General features: G+C 35.6%; 2 protein-coding genes across 4 annotated transcripts; one reads left to right on the top strand and one right to left on the bottom strand.

The window, feature by feature from the left end:
- Nucleotides 1-6: 6 nt before the first annotated feature.
- Nucleotides 7-11,837, bottom strand: LOC149966242 (ral GTPase-activating protein subunit alpha-1). 3 transcript variants are annotated; one of them, XM_090181161.1, is made up of 40 exons: nucleotides 11,616-11,836; nucleotides 11,382-11,492; nucleotides 10,970-11,019; nucleotides 10,808-10,909; nucleotides 10,535-10,754; nucleotides 10,349-10,464; nucleotides 9,641-9,785; nucleotides 9,388-9,574; nucleotides 9,122-9,329; nucleotides 8,845-8,922; nucleotides 8,516-8,617; nucleotides 8,315-8,449; nucleotides 8,179-8,252; nucleotides 7,535-7,646; nucleotides 7,199-7,321; nucleotides 6,696-7,110; nucleotides 6,520-6,636; nucleotides 6,309-6,461; nucleotides 6,055-6,251; nucleotides 5,894-5,992; nucleotides 5,677-5,832; nucleotides 5,483-5,614; nucleotides 5,300-5,425; nucleotides 5,187-5,245; nucleotides 4,990-5,098; nucleotides 4,652-4,699; nucleotides 4,429-4,539; nucleotides 4,296-4,364; nucleotides 4,124-4,231; nucleotides 3,535-4,065; nucleotides 3,106-3,462; nucleotides 2,754-3,040; nucleotides 2,631-2,702; nucleotides 2,447-2,570; nucleotides 2,224-2,382; nucleotides 2,005-2,163; nucleotides 1,817-1,944; nucleotides 1,628-1,746; nucleotides 1,388-1,573; nucleotides 7-834 (listed from the first exon to the last, which is right to left on the bottom strand). In XM_090181161.1, exons 1-40 carry the CDS (start codon nucleotides 11,719-11,721, stop codon nucleotides 779-781), a joined length of 5,946 nt encoding a protein of 1,981 aa, XP_090037287.1. In that variant the 5' UTR covers nucleotides 11,722-11,836; the 3' UTR covers nucleotides 7-778. The 3 variants fall into 3 exon arrangements, with proteins under 3 accessions (XP_090037287.1, XP_090037268.1, XP_090037278.1); XM_090181142.1 differs by lacking the exon at nucleotides 7-834 and having other exon boundaries at nucleotides 1,126-1,573; nucleotides 11,616-11,837; XM_090181152.1 differs by lacking the exons at nucleotides 7-834; nucleotides 4,652-4,699 and having other exon boundaries at nucleotides 1,127-1,573; nucleotides 11,616-11,837.
- Nucleotides 11,838-17,550: 5,713 nt separating this feature from the next.
- LOC149966241 (uncharacterized) lies at nucleotides 17,551-19,739 on the top strand. Its single transcript, XM_090181119.1, has 6 exons — nucleotides 17,551-18,018; nucleotides 18,086-18,498; nucleotides 18,557-18,750; nucleotides 19,129-19,217; nucleotides 19,275-19,424; nucleotides 19,484-19,739. Exons 1-6 carry the CDS (start codon nucleotides 17,773-17,775, stop codon nucleotides 19,637-19,639), a joined length of 1,248 nt encoding a protein of 415 aa, XP_090037245.1. The 5' UTR covers nucleotides 17,551-17,772; the 3' UTR covers nucleotides 19,640-19,739.
- Nucleotides 19,740-22,047: the final 2,308 nt, after the last annotated feature.

Here is a 22,047-nt window from a genome sequence, read left to right as displayed (position 1 = left end):
TTTTTATTATAATTTTTAAAGTTTTTAGCAAGTTCAATATTTATATCCTTATGATTAAAAAATGGCTTTTCTGAGCGAAGTTTTTAGATTTATATTTACATAATATACGTACTTCAAATTTTCTCATTTAAATAAAATCAACCTTTTCACTTTTAATCTTTTTTAAAGCATTAATACCAAGCCCTTGTTATTTGTCTAGCCTATTTACAAAACTTTTTAACAATGAAAGATAAATTAACTATTCGTAAACTTATAAAAATCTTGATTTTCTTTATAGTGATAATTTGGAGTTTTGACAATTTTTTAAACATTTTACACTATATGGATGATGGACATTAACATCTAATTCTGATGTGTTCTAATTGTTAAGTACACAAACATTTTACGGCGAGAACCACAAGCAAATAATTTTGTTTGGCAAATATTTTGCCTATTTTGGGGCTTTAATAGATAAATTTGAAGCTGGTCTAAAAATTTGGCTGCTTTCATAAAACAAGTAAGTTTTTCTTGCCGTACAATGTTTAATATTTGAGAGTTCTCTTTAGGTTAATTTTGTTCCTAGAACTTATTTCAAACAACTTGATTTACTTAATGTAACATAAAACGATAGTTTTAATAAATAGTTTTTTATAGTCGTGCATAGAAACTTCATCTAGATTCTAAACCTGTCACCATTCTATGATCATTTCCAAAATGATTTGACCTTTCTTGATTAAATTAAAACAATAAAAAGGTTATAAATCGCTCTGCATCATCCAACGATGCAATGACCTAACTGTCAGTGCTGAGAAAGCGGAGAGGAACTGTGACTTTGGGATGCTGATAAAGGTCGCTCTGAAAGATAAAACAGAACTAACTTATTAGTTCAGGAATACACTAAGTCCCCAAGATTCACAATCACTTCCTTCATATTGGAAAAAGTTTTAAGGCGGCTGCACACATTAAACTCGCAAGCAAATTTTTAAGGTGCACGTATGAGTAGTTACAAAAATCAAGTTGGCAAACGAGCAAGCAAAGAGTACGCAAAATTGAGAATTTTTCTAATTTCGCGTCTCATGTGTGCAGCCACCTTTAATGTGGTAAGAAATCAGATGAGCTTGTAGTGTGTATTGCAGAATGATTGGTTTATTAGTTTTAATTTACAGATTCAGGCAGTATTAAATTATTGCTTAAATGACAAAAAAAGCAAACAACTGAAAAATTTGCATAATTTTAAACTACAAAAAAAACAGCCATAAATAATTTTTTCCCAGGAAAATAAAGATTAAGAATAGCAAGCCACAAAAAAAGTGTAAAAGCTTCAAGTTCAACAACACACTTATAGCATGCACTAGTAACATCATTGTAGCCGCTGTCCACACCAATTCGTAATAAGAAGAAATATTACCTCTGTGAGCTCTAGCAGGCGGTTGCGGAGAACTTCTACTTGATGAACTATCACTCGTTGGTGTGGATAATCTGAAATTCGGAGACTGAGTGACGTGATGTGAATCCAAAAGTGCAGCTGCCAAATTGCTACTGCTGCTAGGCCGTGAATGATGAGCCCTCCTTTCATCATACAGCATAACTGCGCCTAAAAACAATGTAAATATGTACCAAATAAACATGGTTTTAATGCTAAAAATACCTTGATTGATTGTTTTAGGAGCTAAAGGAGCATATACACTCGCTGCAAACTGCTCGAAGGTAGTGGACTCTTTTTGGTTCTTAACTATTGTCTCTAATGATTTGGCACGCTCTTCAAAACTGATAAATAATTTAGTAAAACAATTTGTACTTGTTTGGATTGAAAATGATAAATGACATAAAAGGATACAATCTCTGTGATAATGAGATAATGGAGCGCTTAGCACGACTGGCATTGATAGCGGTGGCTCGAACAAGGCCAGGCAAAAGCTTACGATCAACTATGGCTCCGTTGAACAAAGGCCCAAAAAATGGAATCTAACGATTCATTAGTCACATATTTAATGAAATTAATAATACACCCTTAAGATAACATACTTCAGGTTTTCTTGAAATTTGTATGCGGAACAAATGATTGTTAATGGGATAAATTACAATGAGAACGTCACAAAATTCAGTTGCAATAATTCCTCGTCGATAATCCCTGGTATGGTCAGACCAAACAATGTGAACTTCATCATTTCCTAAATGTCGCAACTATCGAAATAGAAAACACAAGATTTTGGAAAAGTCATCTAAAATTATTTCTTTAATTACCTTTTTAATTAACGAATCATCTTCATCCGTTGTGGTCATTCGTGTTGACACATGGAAGATAACTTCGAGAAAAGACGTAGCATAATATGGAGCACTGACACCTGTACTTCCATTTCTCTGAAGGCCACCCATGAAACCAACATGGGTTTCTAAATCAACCTTGATTTAAAAATAATAAATTAGCGACACTATGTCAAAGGGAATTATGTTTCCATCAACTTACCTCCCACCCTAACCCAGAAACAAACTGCTCAAATGGCAAACTTCCAGCAGTGTTTAAAAGTAATGAATTCTTATCTTCTTGACCCTTCGCCACATATATAACAGCAATTTTGTGCGTTTCACGGCTATAATGAACAGTACAATAAATTATTTAGAGAAGATTACTTGACTGCGATGAAAACTACCATTTTTGGTTGTCCAGATTTCTGATTTCACGAATAAGTTTTTCATTTTTCAAAAGTAAATCGATCTGGGGTCTAAAAAAATGATTAGTCAAGTGTGTAAGGCCACCAAATGTTGAAAATTACCGTTTTTCCCACGACAAGAAACATAATTGATTGAGCAAAATACGGCAATATTGGAAATCAGATTCTGGTGTCTTAACTGAAGGGGGAAGAACTGGTTTGGCCACAAAACTCGAACTCTTGGTATGTTTGGCTATATGCGACATCTCATTGTTCCTCTGATTCAATATAGTATGAACTGTTGCAGTTTCCAACTCGATGCTGTCAGCAGCCGCACTGGGAGCCATGTTCAATGGGTTACTACCTCGAGCAATGCATTCTGGACTAACATGTCCAATGTGTTGCAAAAGCTGAATAAAACAATCATGTTAACTCAAGTATGCCAAAAAATAAATAAAAAATAAAGCCAATTTACATCGTCCAAGTTATCCAACTCTGGTGAGCTGTTTTCAAGGGTTGGCAGTTCGTCTGGTGATCGGTTTGTTATTTTCTTTGACTTATCACCAATCGCACTCAGCCCCGTTGTTCCACTTCCATTATTATTGTTTAAGTTATTGTTCAAATTATTCATGTTGTTTATACGTGGAAAATGGGGCGAGTACGATAATGGCTTTCTCATAACGCTTGATGTTGCCGACCCTCGAGAACATCCCGGAGGTCCATACAAAATAGAACAATCCCATGAAAACTTCCCACTTTGATCTCGAACAATTACTCGAACTTGTGATGCAGCCGTTGTTAATCCAGCAGTAGCACCACCTCCAGGTACTTCCTACATACCGAAATAGCCCACTGGTCAGTTACTCTAATTATCATCTTAGAAAAAAAATAGATAGTATCGTACCAAAGTTGGTATTTGTACAACTGAGAAAACGGAACTATTGTTCAAAACAAAAAGTTGAACATTGGGCGCATTCAAACTTTGCGAACACAAATCGTCACTGTTGATAGAAGGTAGATCATCTTGTTCCGCCACCAAGCTTGTTAAATGAGCTGCACCAACACCCATTGGGAAATGTCCTAAGTAATTAATAAGGTGTCCCAAAACAGACTTGGCGGCTAATTTGATAACGTTGAACCCTGATTTGGGATCAAGATTCAAGCTAGACGCTCGTAAAAAAGAACTTTCCAGAGACAGAAATGACGAAACAGGTGATCTCTCCTTCGGTGAAGAACTAGCTGATAATGGTCTGGGGGAATCTGATGAGATATGACGAGGCGAACTAGGAACTCGCAGAGTTACTCCATCTTGAAGGTTGTCTAAATGAATACTAGGATCTACATCTGGGCCTGCCAGATCTACCACACTTGGAATGTTTCTGCTAAGTTCTCTGTCCACTCCGTCGGTATTACCCGATATTATCGAGTTCAATACCTACAGCATGTTGTTTAAAATTTAGATTTATTTTAAATCTTTTTGTGGTCATACGTACGCTAAAGACTAACGATAACAACTCTCTCTCGGTGCTATTATTAGACAGTAGCGACGATTGAATGCTAATACACCATTCACCCAAACAGAAAATTAATGAAAGAAGCAGCTGCATGGAAGAAATAAATTTATAATGCTCAGTGTCCAAACTTCAGTTCAAGAGATTAACATACCCTTTTCTCCTCATCTAAAAGGGGAGCATCCGGACCAGGTAATAATGTTGTTAATGTTCCTGCCAAGACCTAAAAACACAAAAAAAATCTATATCTCTGAAAAATAGTGGTATGTAAATAATATAGACTTTACCTCAATAACTTTAATTGGAATTTCTGGATAATGCTTCAGAAGATACTTCGAATGATCACAAAGCAGCAAAAGCATGTCTGAAGCCACTTGCGACACAGCACGACTGTTAAACTAATCAATAAAAAACGTTCTTAGCACCGAAGCCCATTTCTACCTTTTTTAATACTCTTAAAAATAAAAGGAATGCAGATAATAATAATAAATCCAAAAAAATCATAAGTACCTGTATGTGCTTTTTACCTCTGCTTCTAGGCCCACGTTTTATGATAGGCTTTATATTGTACCAGACGAAAACCCCCAGAGAAATAAATAGGGAAAAAAAGGAACCAAGAAAGAGAAAAATAACAAAAAAAGCGTGCAAGAGAAAAGATTTGTGTACCGAAGAAACTACTTGTAAAAAAGTACCATCACCAAATAATGGTTAATAAAAGTCAAAAGCTAGATTTCGTTATTCAGTCAGTTTGTAGTATTACAAAATTGTTATAATACGAAATGGAGAGTTAATTCAAAGCCCTATCAATTTTAATAAGCCTAAAATATTTAACACAAAATGAAACTCACTCTCAGTGCTGCCAGCAGCACATGGACGGCATCGATCACTCTGGGATGTTTTGTATCATGTATAAGTTCACCATATACATAAATACCTAAACTGCTAATTGCAATACACCTGTAATTAACAAATTCTATGGTTATGTACTTATTTACTAAAATAAAGGTGCTACAATGTAACAAGAAAAGTCATTAGCAGAGCATACCGGGCCAGACCGGCTGGTTCCCTTTTACCCGCTTTAATTAGGATATTTATAGTGTGATCCTGCAAAAAGTTAAGTTATTAAATCATTAAAACTGAAATAGATAATTGGCCAACTTTTGCATCCTTGCTTGATATTGCCACTTGTTCGTTAACATTAGGTTGCAAAACCGTAACATCACTGTATATCCTTTGTAAACACAATAAAGCTCCTAAAGTTGAGATTGCTTCTGTACGAGGCATCTGAAATAAGGAAATGTACTACACCACTTAAGTTGACCAATTTAACAAGCAAATTACCCCTTTAATATCGCCAGAAGCCACGATTGAATTAGCAGCAAAAATAAAATCCATCATGAGAAGGGTACAGCTTGGCAAACCCACAGAAAAGAATTGAGGGCCGCTGAATTTTAACACAGTGTTGATCACAGACTAAAAAAACATTAAACCACATTATATATTGTAAAATGAATTAACTGACCTTTTTAATATACTTGGTCACTCCCTGACAGAGCTTCATGAAGAAGAAGGTAAAACTGAGTTAGAAAATCAGAACTTAAAGGAATATCGTGCCTGCGTATCGTCAGGCTGCAAAGAAGACGATAAGCGAGGAGTTTGCCGCGTTCATAAGGCTTAGGAAGTTCCACAGCCTAAAACGGTGGAAGTACCATGATAATATTTGCTAGTTAAAAAAGTGGATAGAACACTAACTTGAAAAAGCCATGGAGTGAAGATATGAAGAGGGGGAATAAGTTCAGGAGGAGGTGGAGTGTGTTGGTTGTCTACAGTAATTCCCATATTGCAGCGAATCTAAGAAACAGAATCCGTAAAACTTTGGTACAAAAGATACAAAACACGGAAAGTCAGCTGACCATTGTGAGTTTATCAGCCAACTCCACGAGAAAATCCAACACTTGCGAATGTATCGCAGGGTCTTGTATATTATTTATATCACCGAGAGCACCCAACATTCTTTTCCATAAAACAACGGCCACATCAGGTTGCCAGTCTTTCAGCGTGCCACCCGACATAACACTCGTTAACTCAACACCACTTGAGCTATGAATTTCTGTTTTAAACAGTAGGTTATGCAGGGCAATTACAACAATATTTAAAGCAATCGTACCAGAATTATTGCAAGAATTTTCAGCACTCGATACCATAACATCAATTTGCATAGGAGAATCTTTAATGCTAGAGCTTTCAATTCCACTTGAAGGACTCGGTGATGGGGAACGACTGCGATATTCAAATGATTCAGACAAACTCGGAGATTCCGCTAAATTAAAATCACAATATTTGAGAATTGGTAAACGCCTAAAATTTTATTCACAAACCTCTATAAATAAAGTCAGCAGATTTGCTCTTATGTCGGAGTATAGACTTCTGTCTTTGCAGTTCTTGAATGTAAAACTCTGCAGAAGCTAAAATTTCATTATGTTCATCACCAACACCTAAAATGTTCCAAAACTTTAGTTCCAGAAAGTTTCAAATAAGAAATACCGAAAATTACCTGAGAGAAGAAGTTTATTAATCATTGCTTGATTTGTGACAGAAGAATCCCGACTATGAATTCGTTTCCACATACTTTTCCTTATATGCAAGTAGCTATCACTGTTACTCCGATGAATGGAAGACCTACCAACTGATGAAAACCTCTGTGAACTGTCGCCGCTATTATATCTAGTCCTTTTAGAATTATCTGTATCTGAAACGCTTGACGCTCGCTCTGCTAAACTGGGTGTAGTTGGTTTTTGCAAGGGCTGATGACCAGGTGAAACTTTACGACTAGAGGTGTTGCTGGGTATATTAGTCATGCCTCTGCGTTTCTTCTGTTTTTGTTCTGTTGGGCGGTTCAGCGGCAAATCATTCAAATCCAAATTGTATACTTGTCTCGCTAACACTCTAGTTAGCGTGTCCATTGTTTTCTGAAATTGTTGAAATTATCGGATTATTAACAAAACTGAACCTTATTCAGGTTTTTATTAAAGAAATAAAAAGATTCAATGAGCATACCGCCCACTCTTTAATTAACTCCTCCCATCGAGTTAAAGAAGACAACACTTTTAAAAACTGATTCCATAAGTCTGCGTTGATAAAAACATTCAAATTTGCTTTGATCCAAGTAACGATCAGGGTCTGTAAATATATTCTTTGGTTAAAAGGTTTAAACATCAAAAATAAATCTGTACTGAGTCTCGGCCGATTGGAAGTCATATCTCTAACTAACTCCCGGGCTACCACAGATTTACTTTAGATCAAGCTTTATAGAATCAACTAAAGTTTTTTTAAAGTTGAAACATGGCTAGCTGATCAAAAACACAAAAAGAAAATTTAAATTTTATCTCGAACCTGAAACAGAGCTGGGGCCAAACGTCCACCTAAAGTTTCTTCTTTTCTTATAGGAGGCATCTCATTTAGAACCAGTGAAGTCACTTGCAATAACACCAACAATAACTGTTCCCTTTAAAAATTGTTTAAGCCACGTTTAAATAGGGTGTAAAGTAGGATGGTTGATGATGGATAAAAGATGAATGATTGATGGTCGATTAAAGTAATCAATGGCTGCGTTCAATAACTCTCAACGAAGTGCTGCGACATCACGGAAAACCTGCTTGACAGCCGATGACTTTGTTGCTCAACGGATGGGCAACATGACGTCAAAAAAGCTGTTCAGTAAAAAACCACTGACCATTGAGCTCAGCGCTGACTCAAGTTTCTTTAGAGTTACTGAACACAGGCAATGTTTAGTCATTAGGAGTACTGTTGATAATTTTAAGGGGGAAGCGCCTACTGTAAAATTTTTACACATTTCAGCTTAGTGGAAGATTCTGCTAAGCAACTTGCTAAGTAAACTTTGGAAAACTACTATCGTAATACACCGGAATGCCGATTGGACTAAGTGAAAAATGGGGATTTGATATTAAATTAATAACCCCCATTTACAAAGCACTTTACACTGCCATGGCTGCAAATGACATAAGTGAAAATCTTACCAAGTTTGTCTTTCCATTCTAACTTTCATGACCATATAACGATAAATATTCAACACTCTTTTGCACATTTCAACCTAAAATTAGGAATATATATTCATTATTATTCAGGCAAAAAGATCAACATTGAGCGATTGACCTGTTCTTCCAGCAATACAAGCTTTTCAGGAGAAATTTCCAACAAAAACACATTGGCAGCATTTGCAACAAAGATTTGAAGTGTACTTTGAAGTCCAGCACGAACATCAGGTTTGTGTGGTTTTTCAACGTGCTCCTTAAGTTATACCACCCTTTGGATTACAAACTTGAAAACAGTTTTCAAAAAGTCAAGAAATCTTACATCAGGAGACACCACACTATCACTCTTTAATGACGAATCCCTGCTATCGGACATTCTATCATAATCAATGGGTTCTTCTAAGAATATTGGCCTTTCAGGAACCTGTAATTTAAAGAATAAAAAAATTTACGGAAACAATCTTAAAGATGCTACAATAAAATCATCCCTGACTGTCTTGCTCCACCCTTGAGCATGCTGCCACAACTTTGAGGAAAAAATTCTCAGTTTTGGCAGATTAAAGAGAAAGATTGACAAAAAAGAAATATGAACCGTTGTGGAAGCACAAACTCTATATTGGATTTTGACAGGGATTTTTATATGGAAAGTACCGTTTGATAAATCCAGTCCTTATAAACAGCAATAACACGTCTCATGGCACCAGATTGCGTAAATGACAATAAGAAAGCCTGTATAATAATAACAATTTACCATGTTAAAAAAAAAAGATGTGAAGTGAGAAAATTTCTGCCTATATTTTAGTATTTTAGTTATTTAAAAATTTATAAATCCTAAACTCTCTTTCCAAAGATTCGTCAATTATCAGAACTATAAGCAATTTAAATGGCAGAAATCAGAAAATAAAGAAATAACCTAAGCCTTAATTACTTGTCTAAAAATCTCGTGGATGAGATTTATATTTTCCCTGCATGAATAAAGCGTTCCAGTTACAATGTAATGCTCCAATTGTTGGTCTCTTATGGCTGCCAGTTCTTGTTCTGAAACACCACCCAACATACCACTGCTGCCCATGTGAGTTAGCTCACCATCTGGACCCATGACAGTTACGTGACGATCATTGTCACTTCTTTCCACCCTAAATTATAATATTTAAACATCAGACACTTTTAAAAATGAAATTTTTATAACTTCACCTCTCGCTTGTTGATAATGGAAGCAATGCTTGAATGGGTTCAGGTTTGCTCGCAGCATGATGGCTAAAATTCGTTATCCATCTGATAACGGTAGACTGGCACTGACTGAGCGAATCCAAACGAGATATTCTTCCTTTTTCCATTCTTTCTAGGACTGGCTCCTTATCGTGTCTCATTGTGGGTAAATCTACAAATAAAATACACATCAATCAACTTTCTACATTCCCAATCAATTTACTTCTCTTAATCTTACCGAGCACAGGCTTATAAAGACTGGTCGTGAAAGAAATATGCGGAAAAATATGTGGTAAATAAAATTTCTTGAATTTTTCAAACAGAAAATGAAAACAGCGCTGTTGACGAGCAATACTCTTATCTCGCCATTCAATCTTATGAACCTTATGAAAAGATATTAGAAATATTTGTAAGAATATGAATCAATGTTGAAAAAGTGTTACTGGATATTGCACTTCAGGATTTTAGTTATTTTCAAAAGTCTAATATGCCGCTCGTGCCATATATCGGTTTTCTGTGTTTTACTGATACGAACACAGCTGTGTGTTTCTTACATGTGCGTTTTAGGACCAAAGAATTAGACCTTTTATGGTTTTCCGTACATTCTGCGCATACGCCGAGATTGGTTTGTATCAGCGTTTCCATGACAACATCATCCTGCCCGGTTTTTATTTATACTATTCGTAACTCGCCGGAAAATATATTGGCGAAGGTGGAGTGCAATATCCAGTAACACTTTTCTAATCCAAGGTTGTAGCCAATGGGGGTTTCTGAGGCCAAACTGCCCCTTGAGTGATGGTCTTGTAGCTTTCCCTAGCTATTTAAATTTCAACCCATCTGACACAAATAGTAAAACAATTTTCAAACCCCTTCTCCAATATTTAATAACCCAGCTTTGAATTATAATGAGCCACAAAAATTATTGTTACAGAAACATAAAACAAACCTGTGTCACCATAAACTCCAACAAACTATCCATAAAAAGTCTGGTTATGTTATCTGGTATCGTGTCTCCGCTGAATGGAGGCATAATTGGCGAAATTTCCCCAGCCCAAACCGGACCTGAGGAAAATATAAAGTTTTAACAGGGTATCAACATACCTCAAAATATTGAGAGAAAAAATTAACTTACCAACATCTAAAACGGGACTATGAGAATAGAAGGTAGAAGACTCTGAAGAACTATCTAACGAACTACTATCGTTCAAGCCTTGTTGGCTTGAATATATCTTTGGTAAGTCGGGGATTATCGATGGAGCCAACAAACAGTAAAGTAAGTCTAGGTCCGCTGGTGCGTTTTCGCCTAATATCTGATACCAGATGAGAAATAGACGTATACCTTCTCTTCTGGCCTAGAAAAATGAACAATTAGGCAAGTTTTACAAAAAATATATCAATATTTTACTTTGGCAGAGTTCCCTGGATGTAAAAATTTCTTCATAATTCTCTGAATGCTGTGACACTGCCATCTTCGTTTCAGAAGTTCAGGTAGTAGAGTCAAGATTTTCTATTTGGAATTATATGTAGCTACATTGAGAGGAATAGTTTCAATTTTTGACTTATTTACCTCAAGTGTGTACTGAATCGTCTCAAAATCCTCCTTGTGTGTCTTGAGTCCTTAAAGAAAATTTAAATATGATTTTTAAAACCATTAACATGCTCACCGTTAAGGTTAAAATTTCCCTTACAAGGCATTGAATATTAACACACCTCTGAATGTATGCTTATATCTTTAGAAGAATGTGGCAAAATTTTATATATTTGTTGTACTTTAGCCTAGTCATCATATTGCCCCTTTTTGCTTTAATCCACCCCCTATTCCCAATAGCGTTAACTTCTACTAATATCTATAATCAAACGTAAAGAGTGCAAATAATGTACACACTTGAAAAATTAATTTTACTAATATTAATTTCAATAGGGTGTATGTTGTATGTTATAAAATTATTTAGTTAACGTTATGAAAGTTTTAAAATTACCTTTTTGTTTGAAATTGTTCTCAATTGAAACAAATACATCGTAGAATACGTAATATATTGGGCTGAAATATTCCTCGAAAAATGATTTGGCTTCGTGTACTTCTAGGTTTTCTATTAACAAAATAAATTAAATATTACAAACCCATTGGCTTTAGTTTGATAGGCGTGGAGCAAAGGGGTGAAAATAGATACTAGTGGGTCACTGTCATTTACGCTAAGCCTTGTATCGCTTACCGAGAATGATTCGTAAATGTTTTAGACGACTTAAAGAATCCTTTTTCGTGTCTATAACTTTTTGTATGGACTTTTTCGTATCTACGTGAGGTTTTTTAGTAAACATTTTGCTGTTTTATAACTTGAAAACAGCTTAAATAATCGAAAATTTCATCGCTAATTTCCATGTCAATCCCAGCTTGGACTAATTAACAGAGGGACGTTTCACTTCCACTGAATAGTTCTTTCTATAAAGTAACGTTGCCTTCTTGTTTTAATGTGGCTCTTACGTCACAGTCTCTTACTTTCGAAGCGTTTTACATTTGAAATTTTGAATGCTCTCGAGCGCTCTAGATCGATCTGGTTAACCATGGACTGTAAATTTTAGAGGACGAGTAAAGCGTAGCCTTCCCCTGTAGAATTTTGGTTTCCCCGAGCATCAATCACTTCGAACTACAGAGAGAGAGTCCGTCAAGGTCATTTGTACCACGCATAGAGATAGACCCCCCCCGCATGTTATCTGGAAATCTGGCCGACCGAATGACACGCGCTTTAGTTTTTTTTTATGACCTTGAGCGACTCCCGTCAGCCTCATCGATGAACGGGGCGTAAAATACCTCGGGAATACCGGTCCTCTAAAATTTACAGTCCGTGATTTGCGTGCTCGGATCTGCTCCGATCAAGTTTCGCGTGTTCCATTTCCCGCTCTCGGGTGCTCCAAGATCGCCCAAAACTGGGGGGCGATTCTGTAAAAAATCGAATGGGAATTCGATCTCGATACCCTATACCATGTCGAAATCGACTTGGACAATTTGCATTGATTTATGCTTATTCGAAATCTTTACCGAATACCATTCGTCGAGATCTCGAAGTTCGAAATCTAGTTTTCGATCGAAAATTGGATTTCGAATATTTATAGAATAGGCCCCCAGATCTGCCGATTTTCACAGATCAACGGATCGAGATCGAGAAAGGAGCAAATTTTTGCGTGTTCCTTTTAGTTTTGTTGGGAAAATGACAGACCAGGGGCACGTCAGAATTCTAAGAATTCTTCCCTTGATAGTGAGAATTCTCACTTCTCAAAATTTTGACGGTCATTCTCACAGGAGGTGACGTAATCTCTTCTCAGGAGTTCTGTTGAGAAGAGTGAGAATGCCTCCGAGCATTCTCACTCGGTCAAATTACAAATAAAAATGGCAGCTAATATTCTAATAAGTTTGCTTGATGCTGAAGAAAATAAACATTATGATAATTTTGTGGACGATTATTAATTTCAGAGAATATAGAATGGTTAGTTAAATTTCCTATGAAACCTTTCCTTTTAAATTATAAATAAAATCTTTCCTTCCTTAATTATATTGTCGTGAAATTCTGTAAAAATAATATTAATTGTCAAAGGCTTAGTTTATTACGTTCGTGGGATTATCGTAACTTTGTAAGCCGCCAACTTTAGAAGAATTATTTTACATTTGACGCATTTTAGCGAGTTCTCACGGGGAGAAAAATTCTCACGAAGAACTCTTCTCAAGAGAAGAATTCCTTCTCAGAATTTTGACGCGGCCCAAGACGCGAAAATTAATATTACTAGCAGATGAAAAACAACAAAGCACGGGAATTATATGGAAAACGCTATTACAAATCTACGAGCGCGCGCTACAATCGCGAGGAATACACTGCCAGGATTTGCACAAAGGCATTAACAACCAAAACGTAATTTTAAGAAAAACCCAATTTTGTTCCTTTTTCTCAATAACAAACCTTACCTTAGATTTTCTTTAAAAATACTACCTAGTATTATTTTTTCTGTTCTTTTTAAATATCAAGTTTCTGTGGTTCCTTCACCTTGCTTTTGAAGATAAATTCCTATATGCATGGTAGTTTTTGGGTTTTAAATCTTCATAAAGACTTAAATGCTTTTGCTCAAATTATTTATAGCAGAAGTTTATAATATATCTCTACGAGAAAAGTATTCATCTAGGACATAAAAATGAGTATTCATTTTTCAATGGACACATATTTCCCGCCAAAAACGCGGATGTGGATACCGCATCACGGCTTAAAATTTACGCATTTATTACACCTCTTGGCAATGTAAAATGAAAAAATTACAATTCATAGGGATATTTAACGATTTATAAACCTTTTCTTCTTCATCCATTAGATTAACTAATAATACCATACGTGTATAATATTATACCATAAGGGTGACACTTTCTATTCTTCACATGCAAAAGTGGTTTTACTGAGAGCTATTTACGTACGGGCTTCGTCACCGTTTTGCGTCGGCTTGCTAACGCCTTTGACAGCGCCACTAACTATTTCTCGCCTGAAAAGTGTTTTGAAAAACCAGCGGGAGCCTGCGTGGGTACATGTATCAAGCGAATAACAATAGCAGTATAGACGGTAAAATAAAATCCAAATTCTTTCCGCTTTCCGGCCTCGGAAGGTTTTTTGAATAAGCTTCGTGCGTAGTTTAAATTTTTGTCACAAGTATTAAAATGAATATATGAAAGCTGTCTGCTTGTTCAAAATTCTCTCTGCACAACAGCTGAAAGTTTCAACCGAAAAACATTGAAATTCAAAAATTGTCTGCTATTTCTTCAAATATTTAGTTAACGGATATTAAGGCAGATGGCGCTATATTTCCTATGCTCAAAGCCTATTGTTGGATACGGACAAAGGGGAACGTTTCGTGACAGCTAGTCACAGCATAGACAGTATATATCCCTATGGGATATCCACATCCGCGTTTTTGGCGGGAAATTTGTGTCCAATGAAAAATGACTCCCAGCCTCACCGCTTCGCGACTTTAATAGACGCTTCAATAAAACATCTTCAATTAAATTGCCAAGAAGTAATATTTCCGGAAGCCAGGACCTGTGAGGAACTGGTTATATAGTGCTTGTTGAAATAATCAAACTTGTTCCGTATTGGGTCCTCCTTGATTTTACCCCTAATGTCAGCCCCCTGGAGACTCGGTTCCTCTGTTTGAACACATTTAGCGCGTAAATTACGACTCCCTTATCCTCCCTGATTGAAATCAGCGGCTGCAGCGCGCCAAAGACCTAGAAATCTCATAGGTAACTAGAATGCTGCCGTGTAACTGGCAAATGGACCAAACGCCGTGGCAGACGATAGCCAGATCTCAGCCAATCAGAGCTCAAAGAGTGATTCTCCCCCGATAGTAGCGGAACCAAGTAGGGTTATTATCCTCCTTGGCGGAACCACTCTACGGCCTCTTATTGGCTGAAGGTTCAAAACGAACTGGCAACAAGCTCGGCCGTAGGCGGCAGCATTCTAGCACGGACTGTAAATTTTAGAGGACCGGTATTCCCGAGGTATTTTACGCCCCGTTCACCGATCAGGCTGACGGGAGTCGCTCAAGGTCATAAAAAAAAAACTAAAGCGCGTGTCATTCGGTCGGCCAGATTTCCAGATAACATGCGGGGGGGGGGGGTCTATCTCTATGCGTGGTACAAATGACCTTGACGGACTCTCTCTCTCTCTAGTTCGAAGTGATTGATGCTCGGGGAAACCAAAATTCTACAGGGGAAGGCTACGCTTTACTCGTCCTCTAAAATTTACAGTCCATGATTCTAGTTACCTATGAGATTTCTATGCTTAAAGACTTTTAATACTATAAATGTTAAAGATAACACTGTAAGTTTACATCCGAATTCCGAAAAACGAAATTGAAACCGAAAAGAATACGATACAGAATTACAGACGAAAATCTGACGAATATAAATTCAAAGAGTCTATTTTAACAACAAGAGTCCAAAAAGCATTCCTGCAATTTCTTCTATAGTCAATGTGACGGACATGAGATTCAGATGTAGGTTAATTAATCACAACGTGTTTAGTAACTATAGGAACTGTGCAGCTGATTCCCTTACTAGTCAAAAAAGCATTCAAGTTGGAGAAAAGACTAGACTATATTTATTTTCAATGAACTATTTTCTACTCATAATAGTGGTAACTTACATTGTTTTCCAGAAAAATGGGAAATTCCTTTTTTTTTCCCTTTTTTAAAATAAAAATCCCTTTTTAATTTTTAAAGTTGAAAATTCCCTACAAAGGGAAGAACTGGTCGAAACCCCGCTGCCCTCAAAGCCTCAAACCCTCAATCCACTAGTTCCCTTTCCCCCGAGTACGGTAGGCTACGCGGTAACGGACCGGAAGTAGAGAGAGAGAATACGGTAAATTACGAGGGTGTCCTAGGCTATGGCAGTAGTCTTAGGTGAGATAGTACTATATTGTACAGTATTGTATAGTACTATATTGTGATACTCATAAAATAAAGTTAATTATTTTGAATACGTGTAAAATTAATGTTACCAACATAATCTAACTTCTAAACATGTAGTATAGGTTTTTTAGGCTTATAAAATGACATTAGAACCAGACTTGGAAATAGTGATATTTTTACGGGGGCCCTGCGGGCCCCCGACCCCCCTTAAATTTATTTTTATTGAGAGCCACTGGCCCAAGCGGGGGGGGGGGATTAGGGAAAAAAATTAAAATTAGGTAGGGAAAATAGGAAAATAAAAATTGGTTACGTTACTTACATAACATTTATTGACTTTAAAACAAGCAAGTATATTATAATATCACACATAATCATTTGTAACGCTAGATCCCGCTCTCGTATAGGGTAGGAAAACAGAGTTTCAAAAACGGCGTGCAAATCAATATGTTCCAGAAATTTCCGTAAAATGTTTAATAAATATTTTTTAATTAAATTGAGAGCCCCGGTGGCCCGCAGCCCCGTTCGAATGATTTATTTTAAGAGCCCACTGATTTTTATTAAGAGCCATTGGCCCCAAGACTCCCGCTAATTCCAAGTCTGATTAGAACATTTTATATGAGACCAGTTTAATAATTCATAAGCTAGGGGGTCAGTGGTCACAAGGACCAGTTTAATAATTAATAATCAAAGGGGTAACTGGTCATAAGGACCAAAAAAAATAGCTTATTTCCAAGGCAGCACGGCGATCCCCACCCGTAATACCTCACTCCCACTAGGGGGAGATAATAGGGGGAGTGAAAAAAGGGACATCCTGGTAAAAATTAAGTGTGGCGCCCTATCTCACGGACCAAAAACTATCGAAATTATATTTGTTCTCAACAAGTGTTTCGAATGTTTAGGTTTTTCACTCTTTTTTATTATTAAGTAGTTTTTTAAATAGCGAATTTATGGAGCTAAATGACCATAACTATAGCAAAAAAAAACAGATTTAATAGTGATAAAAAAAATCATTAAATTATAATCTGAAAAGTAAAAACCTCACTACATGATCGTTTCTCAATGCTTCTTTCGTTTCGATTCTAATGATCTCGGTAACCTAAGAAACCACGCCGCTACGACTTATTTTTTTTTCTAAAAAGGCAGATGGTGATGCTGCTACGGCTTCCTCATTCTAGATGGCGCGAACTAACGAAATCATCCACGTGACGGAAATTTACCAGGATGCGGTCCCCACGATTTCAACCCACCTCCTACGCCCGTTTGTGGGAGTATCAAATCACGAGCCGGGATAGCGATTCGTTCGACAAAACATCTCCTCTACGGCTCTACCTTTCTCCATGGGTGAAAACACCGAAATAATGCATTTGTGACAAGCGTAAATCTTAAAAACTAAGAGGGCTACTCAGATCTAGAAATATGAAGACGACACATCCACTTTCATCCTCCTGGCTTAGATAAAACTCTTAAACATCAAAATATCAAAAATGGTCGTTATTTTATTACAAAAATTATTGGATCTCAACTTTGCGAAAATAGCCGCTAGAATTCTCTATCAAGCTAACGAATCGACGAGTCCGTCGTCTGCATATATTCCAAAGACTATATAAGCTATACCTTATTTAGTCTTTGGTATACCGTATATTCCATGGTCTTTGGTAATCCGTTGCGAATCACATGTGGTCACTGGTTACTGGTTTTTTATTTCAAAATTATTGTTGATTGTTATAATACGTAAATGAAAGTTCAATTGTTGAAACTTATAAACACGTGGTTTGTTATTCAGGATTAAACGTTATATTTTGATTTTTAAGACGAGTTCCCGTTAAGTATTTAAATTAAAAATAAATATAGAAACTAGGCCTTTGCTGTAATTTATTACGACGGCTGCAGCATAGGTTGAAAAATCATAAAAACTTAAGGTTTTCGTCAATGAATCAAGTTGTTAAACAGAAAAGGCAGTGGAAAGTAAAACTAAATCGTACAAGTGGTAGTGAGACAGTGCCAAATATTAAAAATGAAACGAACGTTGTAATCATTCAATCTAAGCGAAAGAGAAACCATAAAAGACTGGTTAATTCAAATGGTACAATAAGTAGTAATGATGCAGGAAAGACCATTTTAACATACCCGAAAGGTCAAGATAATATTTCTAGTAACTGGAAAAAGCTTTTAAAAGTAGGTTTTTAACCAACCCATTTCACTTACCTCTGTTGGTAGTCATTAGAATTTCTTTACATTGTAGACATTAGAATTGTCAAAGCCTGAAAGTCAAGGAGCTATGGAAAGCCCAAAATCATCTCGGAAACGTTTAAATCCCAACAAAATTTGGAATCAACCAAGAAACTTACAAAAGCAGAATATAAATGAAAACCCAGATATTGGTATATCAGAAATTGATGATGTACGGCATCCGCATAAAAGGAAGAATGCTTATAGGAATAAAGACACCACTCTGTCAAAAAGCCCAAAACTAACTGATAAACGTGGATATGCAGCTGTTGTTAAAAATGGCAAAAAGGATATTTGGTTTGATGATGTTGATCCAGAGCTCTTGGGTTTGGAACCACATCAAGCAAAAGATACGGTTATGATGCAGAAAGTATCTCAATCGGACAAGAAAGAAAACTTTCTAACAAAGCCAGGCTCATTTAAAGGGTATAATTCTTAATTAGACATCAATATTATAATATGTATAAATAAAAATTGTTAACAGTTTAACAAAGGCAATTGGCATTGATTGCGAGATGGTTGGTGTTGGTCCTGATGGCCAGGATTCAATTTTAGCAAGAGTTTCACTGGTGAATTTAATGGGCCATTGCATTTATGACAAATTTGTTAAGCCTTCGGAACCAGTAACTGATTACCGTACCGAAGTTAGTGGAGTTAGAGGTTCTGACCTTGAGAAAGGTACTTATCGTTTTGGTATTTTAACATTTAGTTGAGTAATTCTCAATGAAGTATCTGAAAAATTATTTTTGTTGAGACCGTTGCTAACTTGACGTAGGATCTTGTTGAACCCTTTTTACGCTTGTAAATTTTGTAAAATATCGTCTGTTGCGGCATCTGCAGCTAGCCTTTCTTTGTGCTGAGATGTCATGTGACCATTGAGCAACGGAAAAACCTGCTCTTACAGCTGCTGACTTCGTTGCTCAACGGGCGGGCAACATGACTTCAAAACCGGAAGTAAAAAACTGTTGACCGTTGAGCTCAGCGCTGAGTGTTTTTAGAGTTTCTGAATGCAGCCTTAGAAATTGGTTAATATTAATGGATTTTTTTAAATCATAGGTGAAGATTTTACTGTGGTTCAAAAAGAAGTGTGCGATCTACTACATGGTCGTATTTTAGTTGGTCACGCAGTTTATAATGATTTAAAAGTAAGCTTTTAATATCTTATTTCAGAACACTATTTTACATGCTTTTTTTCTCTAAAGGTTTTATACCTGGGGCATCCTCGAAATAAAATAAGAGATACATCAACTTATAAACCATTTCGACAATTATTTGGTGGCGCTACACCATCATTGAAAAAATTAGCGGAACGACTGTTAGGTGTAAAAGTTCAACAAGGAGAACATAGTTCGGTAAAAATCTAGTTTTGTTTAAAAGTATTTGTAAGTTTTTAAATTATTTATCACTTAAGGTTCAAGATGCCCAAGCTGCAATGAGACTGTACACAATGTATAAACGAACGTGGGAAAATGAAATTAAACAAAAATTATCTGCAAATCGAAAATCTTCTAAAAAAACTGTTCCAATTTCCCCAGGCACAACAAAAATGTCTAAGTTAAAAATTTAACAATATCCATGAAATTGTCCATAATTGGTTTAAATTGTAACATAAAATTATTTATTCTTTAGAAGACATGAATGTATTGACAATTTGTTGAAAAGAATAAAATTATATATTTTAATTTCCAGCAAAATTTCTTTTAATGTGCTAATATTAACAAATTAACTTTGAACAATTTGGGCAGCATTAAGTACAATTTCTGCGAGGGTGGAGATTTTAACCTACAATTGAGGTTATTTAATAGCCATTCCAATTATATTCTTAGGCAATTTCCACATTCACTAAAAACTTTGAAATTTCTCTTAATTCTAACACACTTCTTAAGATAGTGATGTTGAAAAACCTCATTAATGTAACCATGAATTTATTCGTATATATGGATAAATTTCTTTTTTCAAGGAAAATTTTATCAGTATATTCACATACATATTGCAATTTCTCAACCAAACTCATAATGCCAAATTATTAATTGCTGGTGAAAGGAAATAGAGGTGTAGAGAGAGAGCGTAGGTCTTGAGGTCCAGTGCCAAACCTAGTTTTACATACTGACAATTTTAGTACTTTTGACACGCACTTGTATTTCATCTCATATGGGCATTGTGTTACTTTGCCTGACCCTAATACCTGGAACGTTTTACAAGGTACAGTGACTTATTTATTGATATTGAAACTAGTTAATTGAATGACTCTTTACTCATTTCCACACAATAAAGCATATAAAAAGTACTAAAAATAGCAAAACTTGGCTTGCAGGGGTTCTGAATCAGATGAAGCATGTTATTGACAAAAAAAGAACTTCAAATGAAATTGGGGCTAATTTCCAAAGCGAAGATAAACCTGTAGTAACACTAATAGATATTTAAGGAGGTAAAAGTTTTTAAATTTCTATATTATTCAGTGGCAGCGTCAGACAAGTTAGACAATGGCTGGCCTAGACATTTTAAAATTAGATAATATATTTGGGGGTTAACTCAAATTCCTTTAAATACTACTGAAATTTATATCACGAAGCACGGCAATTGAAATTTTTATAATGAATCACTATATTTTATTAGCATTAGGCCCAACACTCCCAAACGGCCCCTTCAACTTGGCCTACCTAACCAAAATATCCTGGTGCCACCATTTTTTATAATGTACAATTCTGAATATTTATATGTTTTCCAATAAAAATGTGAGTTAGAATTTTCCTAGGTTTTTTTAACTTATGTAACCCAGTAGTCGATGATAAAGGCCCACAAAAAAGATTATCCTGAAAATATCTAATCTGAATTTTATACACAACGTACCCTCTCCACTCTACACCTATGTTAAATGCAGCTATTCACCCACTGAACTTTGCAACGTCTCTGTCCAGCCTTACACATGAATTGTGAAAAGCAGTACTGATATGTTATGTAGCACCAGAATGGGTAACTTATTTAAGTAACAACATACTGTAAGAACTGAGTGATAGACTAACTGCAAGAATGATAATTTCCATCACAATGTGGAAAATGCAAGGCATATCTCAACTAAAATTATTTTTACCATAAGTAGTATATTGCAACATGTTTATGTACAATTCTAGACATTTTGTGTAGTTCAAGTAATTTATACAGAATAATAAATGCCCAATACAACAATCATCATACCCCCCATTTTCTATATAATTTTCAAAAACTTTGTCAAAAAATAATCCATCCAACCTTAACTTTATTCGAATTTAAATCTCTGAAATTTCAGTTGACTAGTCCTTTGTATTTTCAACAACGCAAAATTCAAGCTTAAATATACTTTCATATAAAACAACTTTGGTACGGATAATTTTGTGGGTCTCCTCTTACTAAACCTTCAAGTACTATATAAATAAACTATTAACTGAACTTAAATATCAAACTACATAAAAAATTGCTTAAAAATTAAATCCCAGTTACTATAACACGCTAGTACTTAAAAATACTCCTCAATTAATATGTGGCACGATACATAAATGCTCCAAAACACTGCACAACCAACAAATACTTTAAAACTGTAGCTGGAAGCTTATGTTTGTTTAATTAGTAAATATGCGCCACACTATATTAAAAAAAATAACACCTCACTGCGTCACGTTACCTCAACACCATTAAAATCTTAAAAGAGTTAAACCTGCCTTCCAACAATACTCAATATCGCAATCATGATTTACTTTGGAAAAGCTTTACTTTTGATAAAAGTCGCATTCATTATCTACCAAAATCTCTTCGTCCTAACTTATTTCAACATCACATCCAACAATTTTTTTTCAAAAAGTACCATATTTTTTATTCTTCAACACCAATATATTTTTAACTATATGGTTTTAATATTATATATTTTAATATGTTAACGAGTTAAATTTCCTTTCGTCTAAGGGAAAAAAATACTGTTCTTCAAAAAAACTATTTCCAATT

Source organism: Leiobunum rupestre, chromosome 1, assembly GCF_980474605.1.
Source record: "Leiobunum rupestre chromosome 1, qqLeiRupe1.1.hap1, whole genome shotgun sequence".
NCBI lineage: Eukaryota > Metazoa > Arthropoda > Arachnida > Opiliones > Sclerosomatidae > Leiobunum > Leiobunum rupestre.
The sequence above is the reverse complement of the archived record's forward strand: the minus strand, read 5'-3'. Positions and strand labels throughout refer to the sequence as shown.

Bases quoted from the DNA above. Each gene is read 5' to 3' on its own strand.
- LOC149966242 (XM_090181142.1), bottom strand. From the start codon at position 11,721: ATGTTTACTAAAAAACCTCACGTAGATACGAAAAAGTCCATACAAAAA. The intron at 8,618-8,844 runs GTACTTTCCATA...TTTAAATTACAG, and splicing joins AGGACTGGATTTATCAAACG to GTTCCTGAAAGGCCAATATT. The intron at 6,637-6,695 runs GTAATTTTCGGT...GGAACATTTTAG, and splicing joins TAATAAACTTCTTCTCTCAG to GTGTTGGTGATGAACATAAT.
- LOC149966241 (XM_090181119.1), top strand. From the start codon at position 17,773: ATGAATCAAGTTGTTAAACAGAAAAGGCAGTGGAAAGTAAAACTAAAT. The intron at 18,019-18,085 runs GTAGGTTTTTAA...TTTACATTGTAG, and splicing joins ACTGGAAAAAGCTTTTAAAA to ACATTAGAATTGTCAAAGCC. The intron at 18,751-19,128 runs GTACTTATCGTT...TTTAAATCATAG, and splicing joins AGGTTCTGACCTTGAGAAAG to GTGAAGATTTTACTGTGGTT.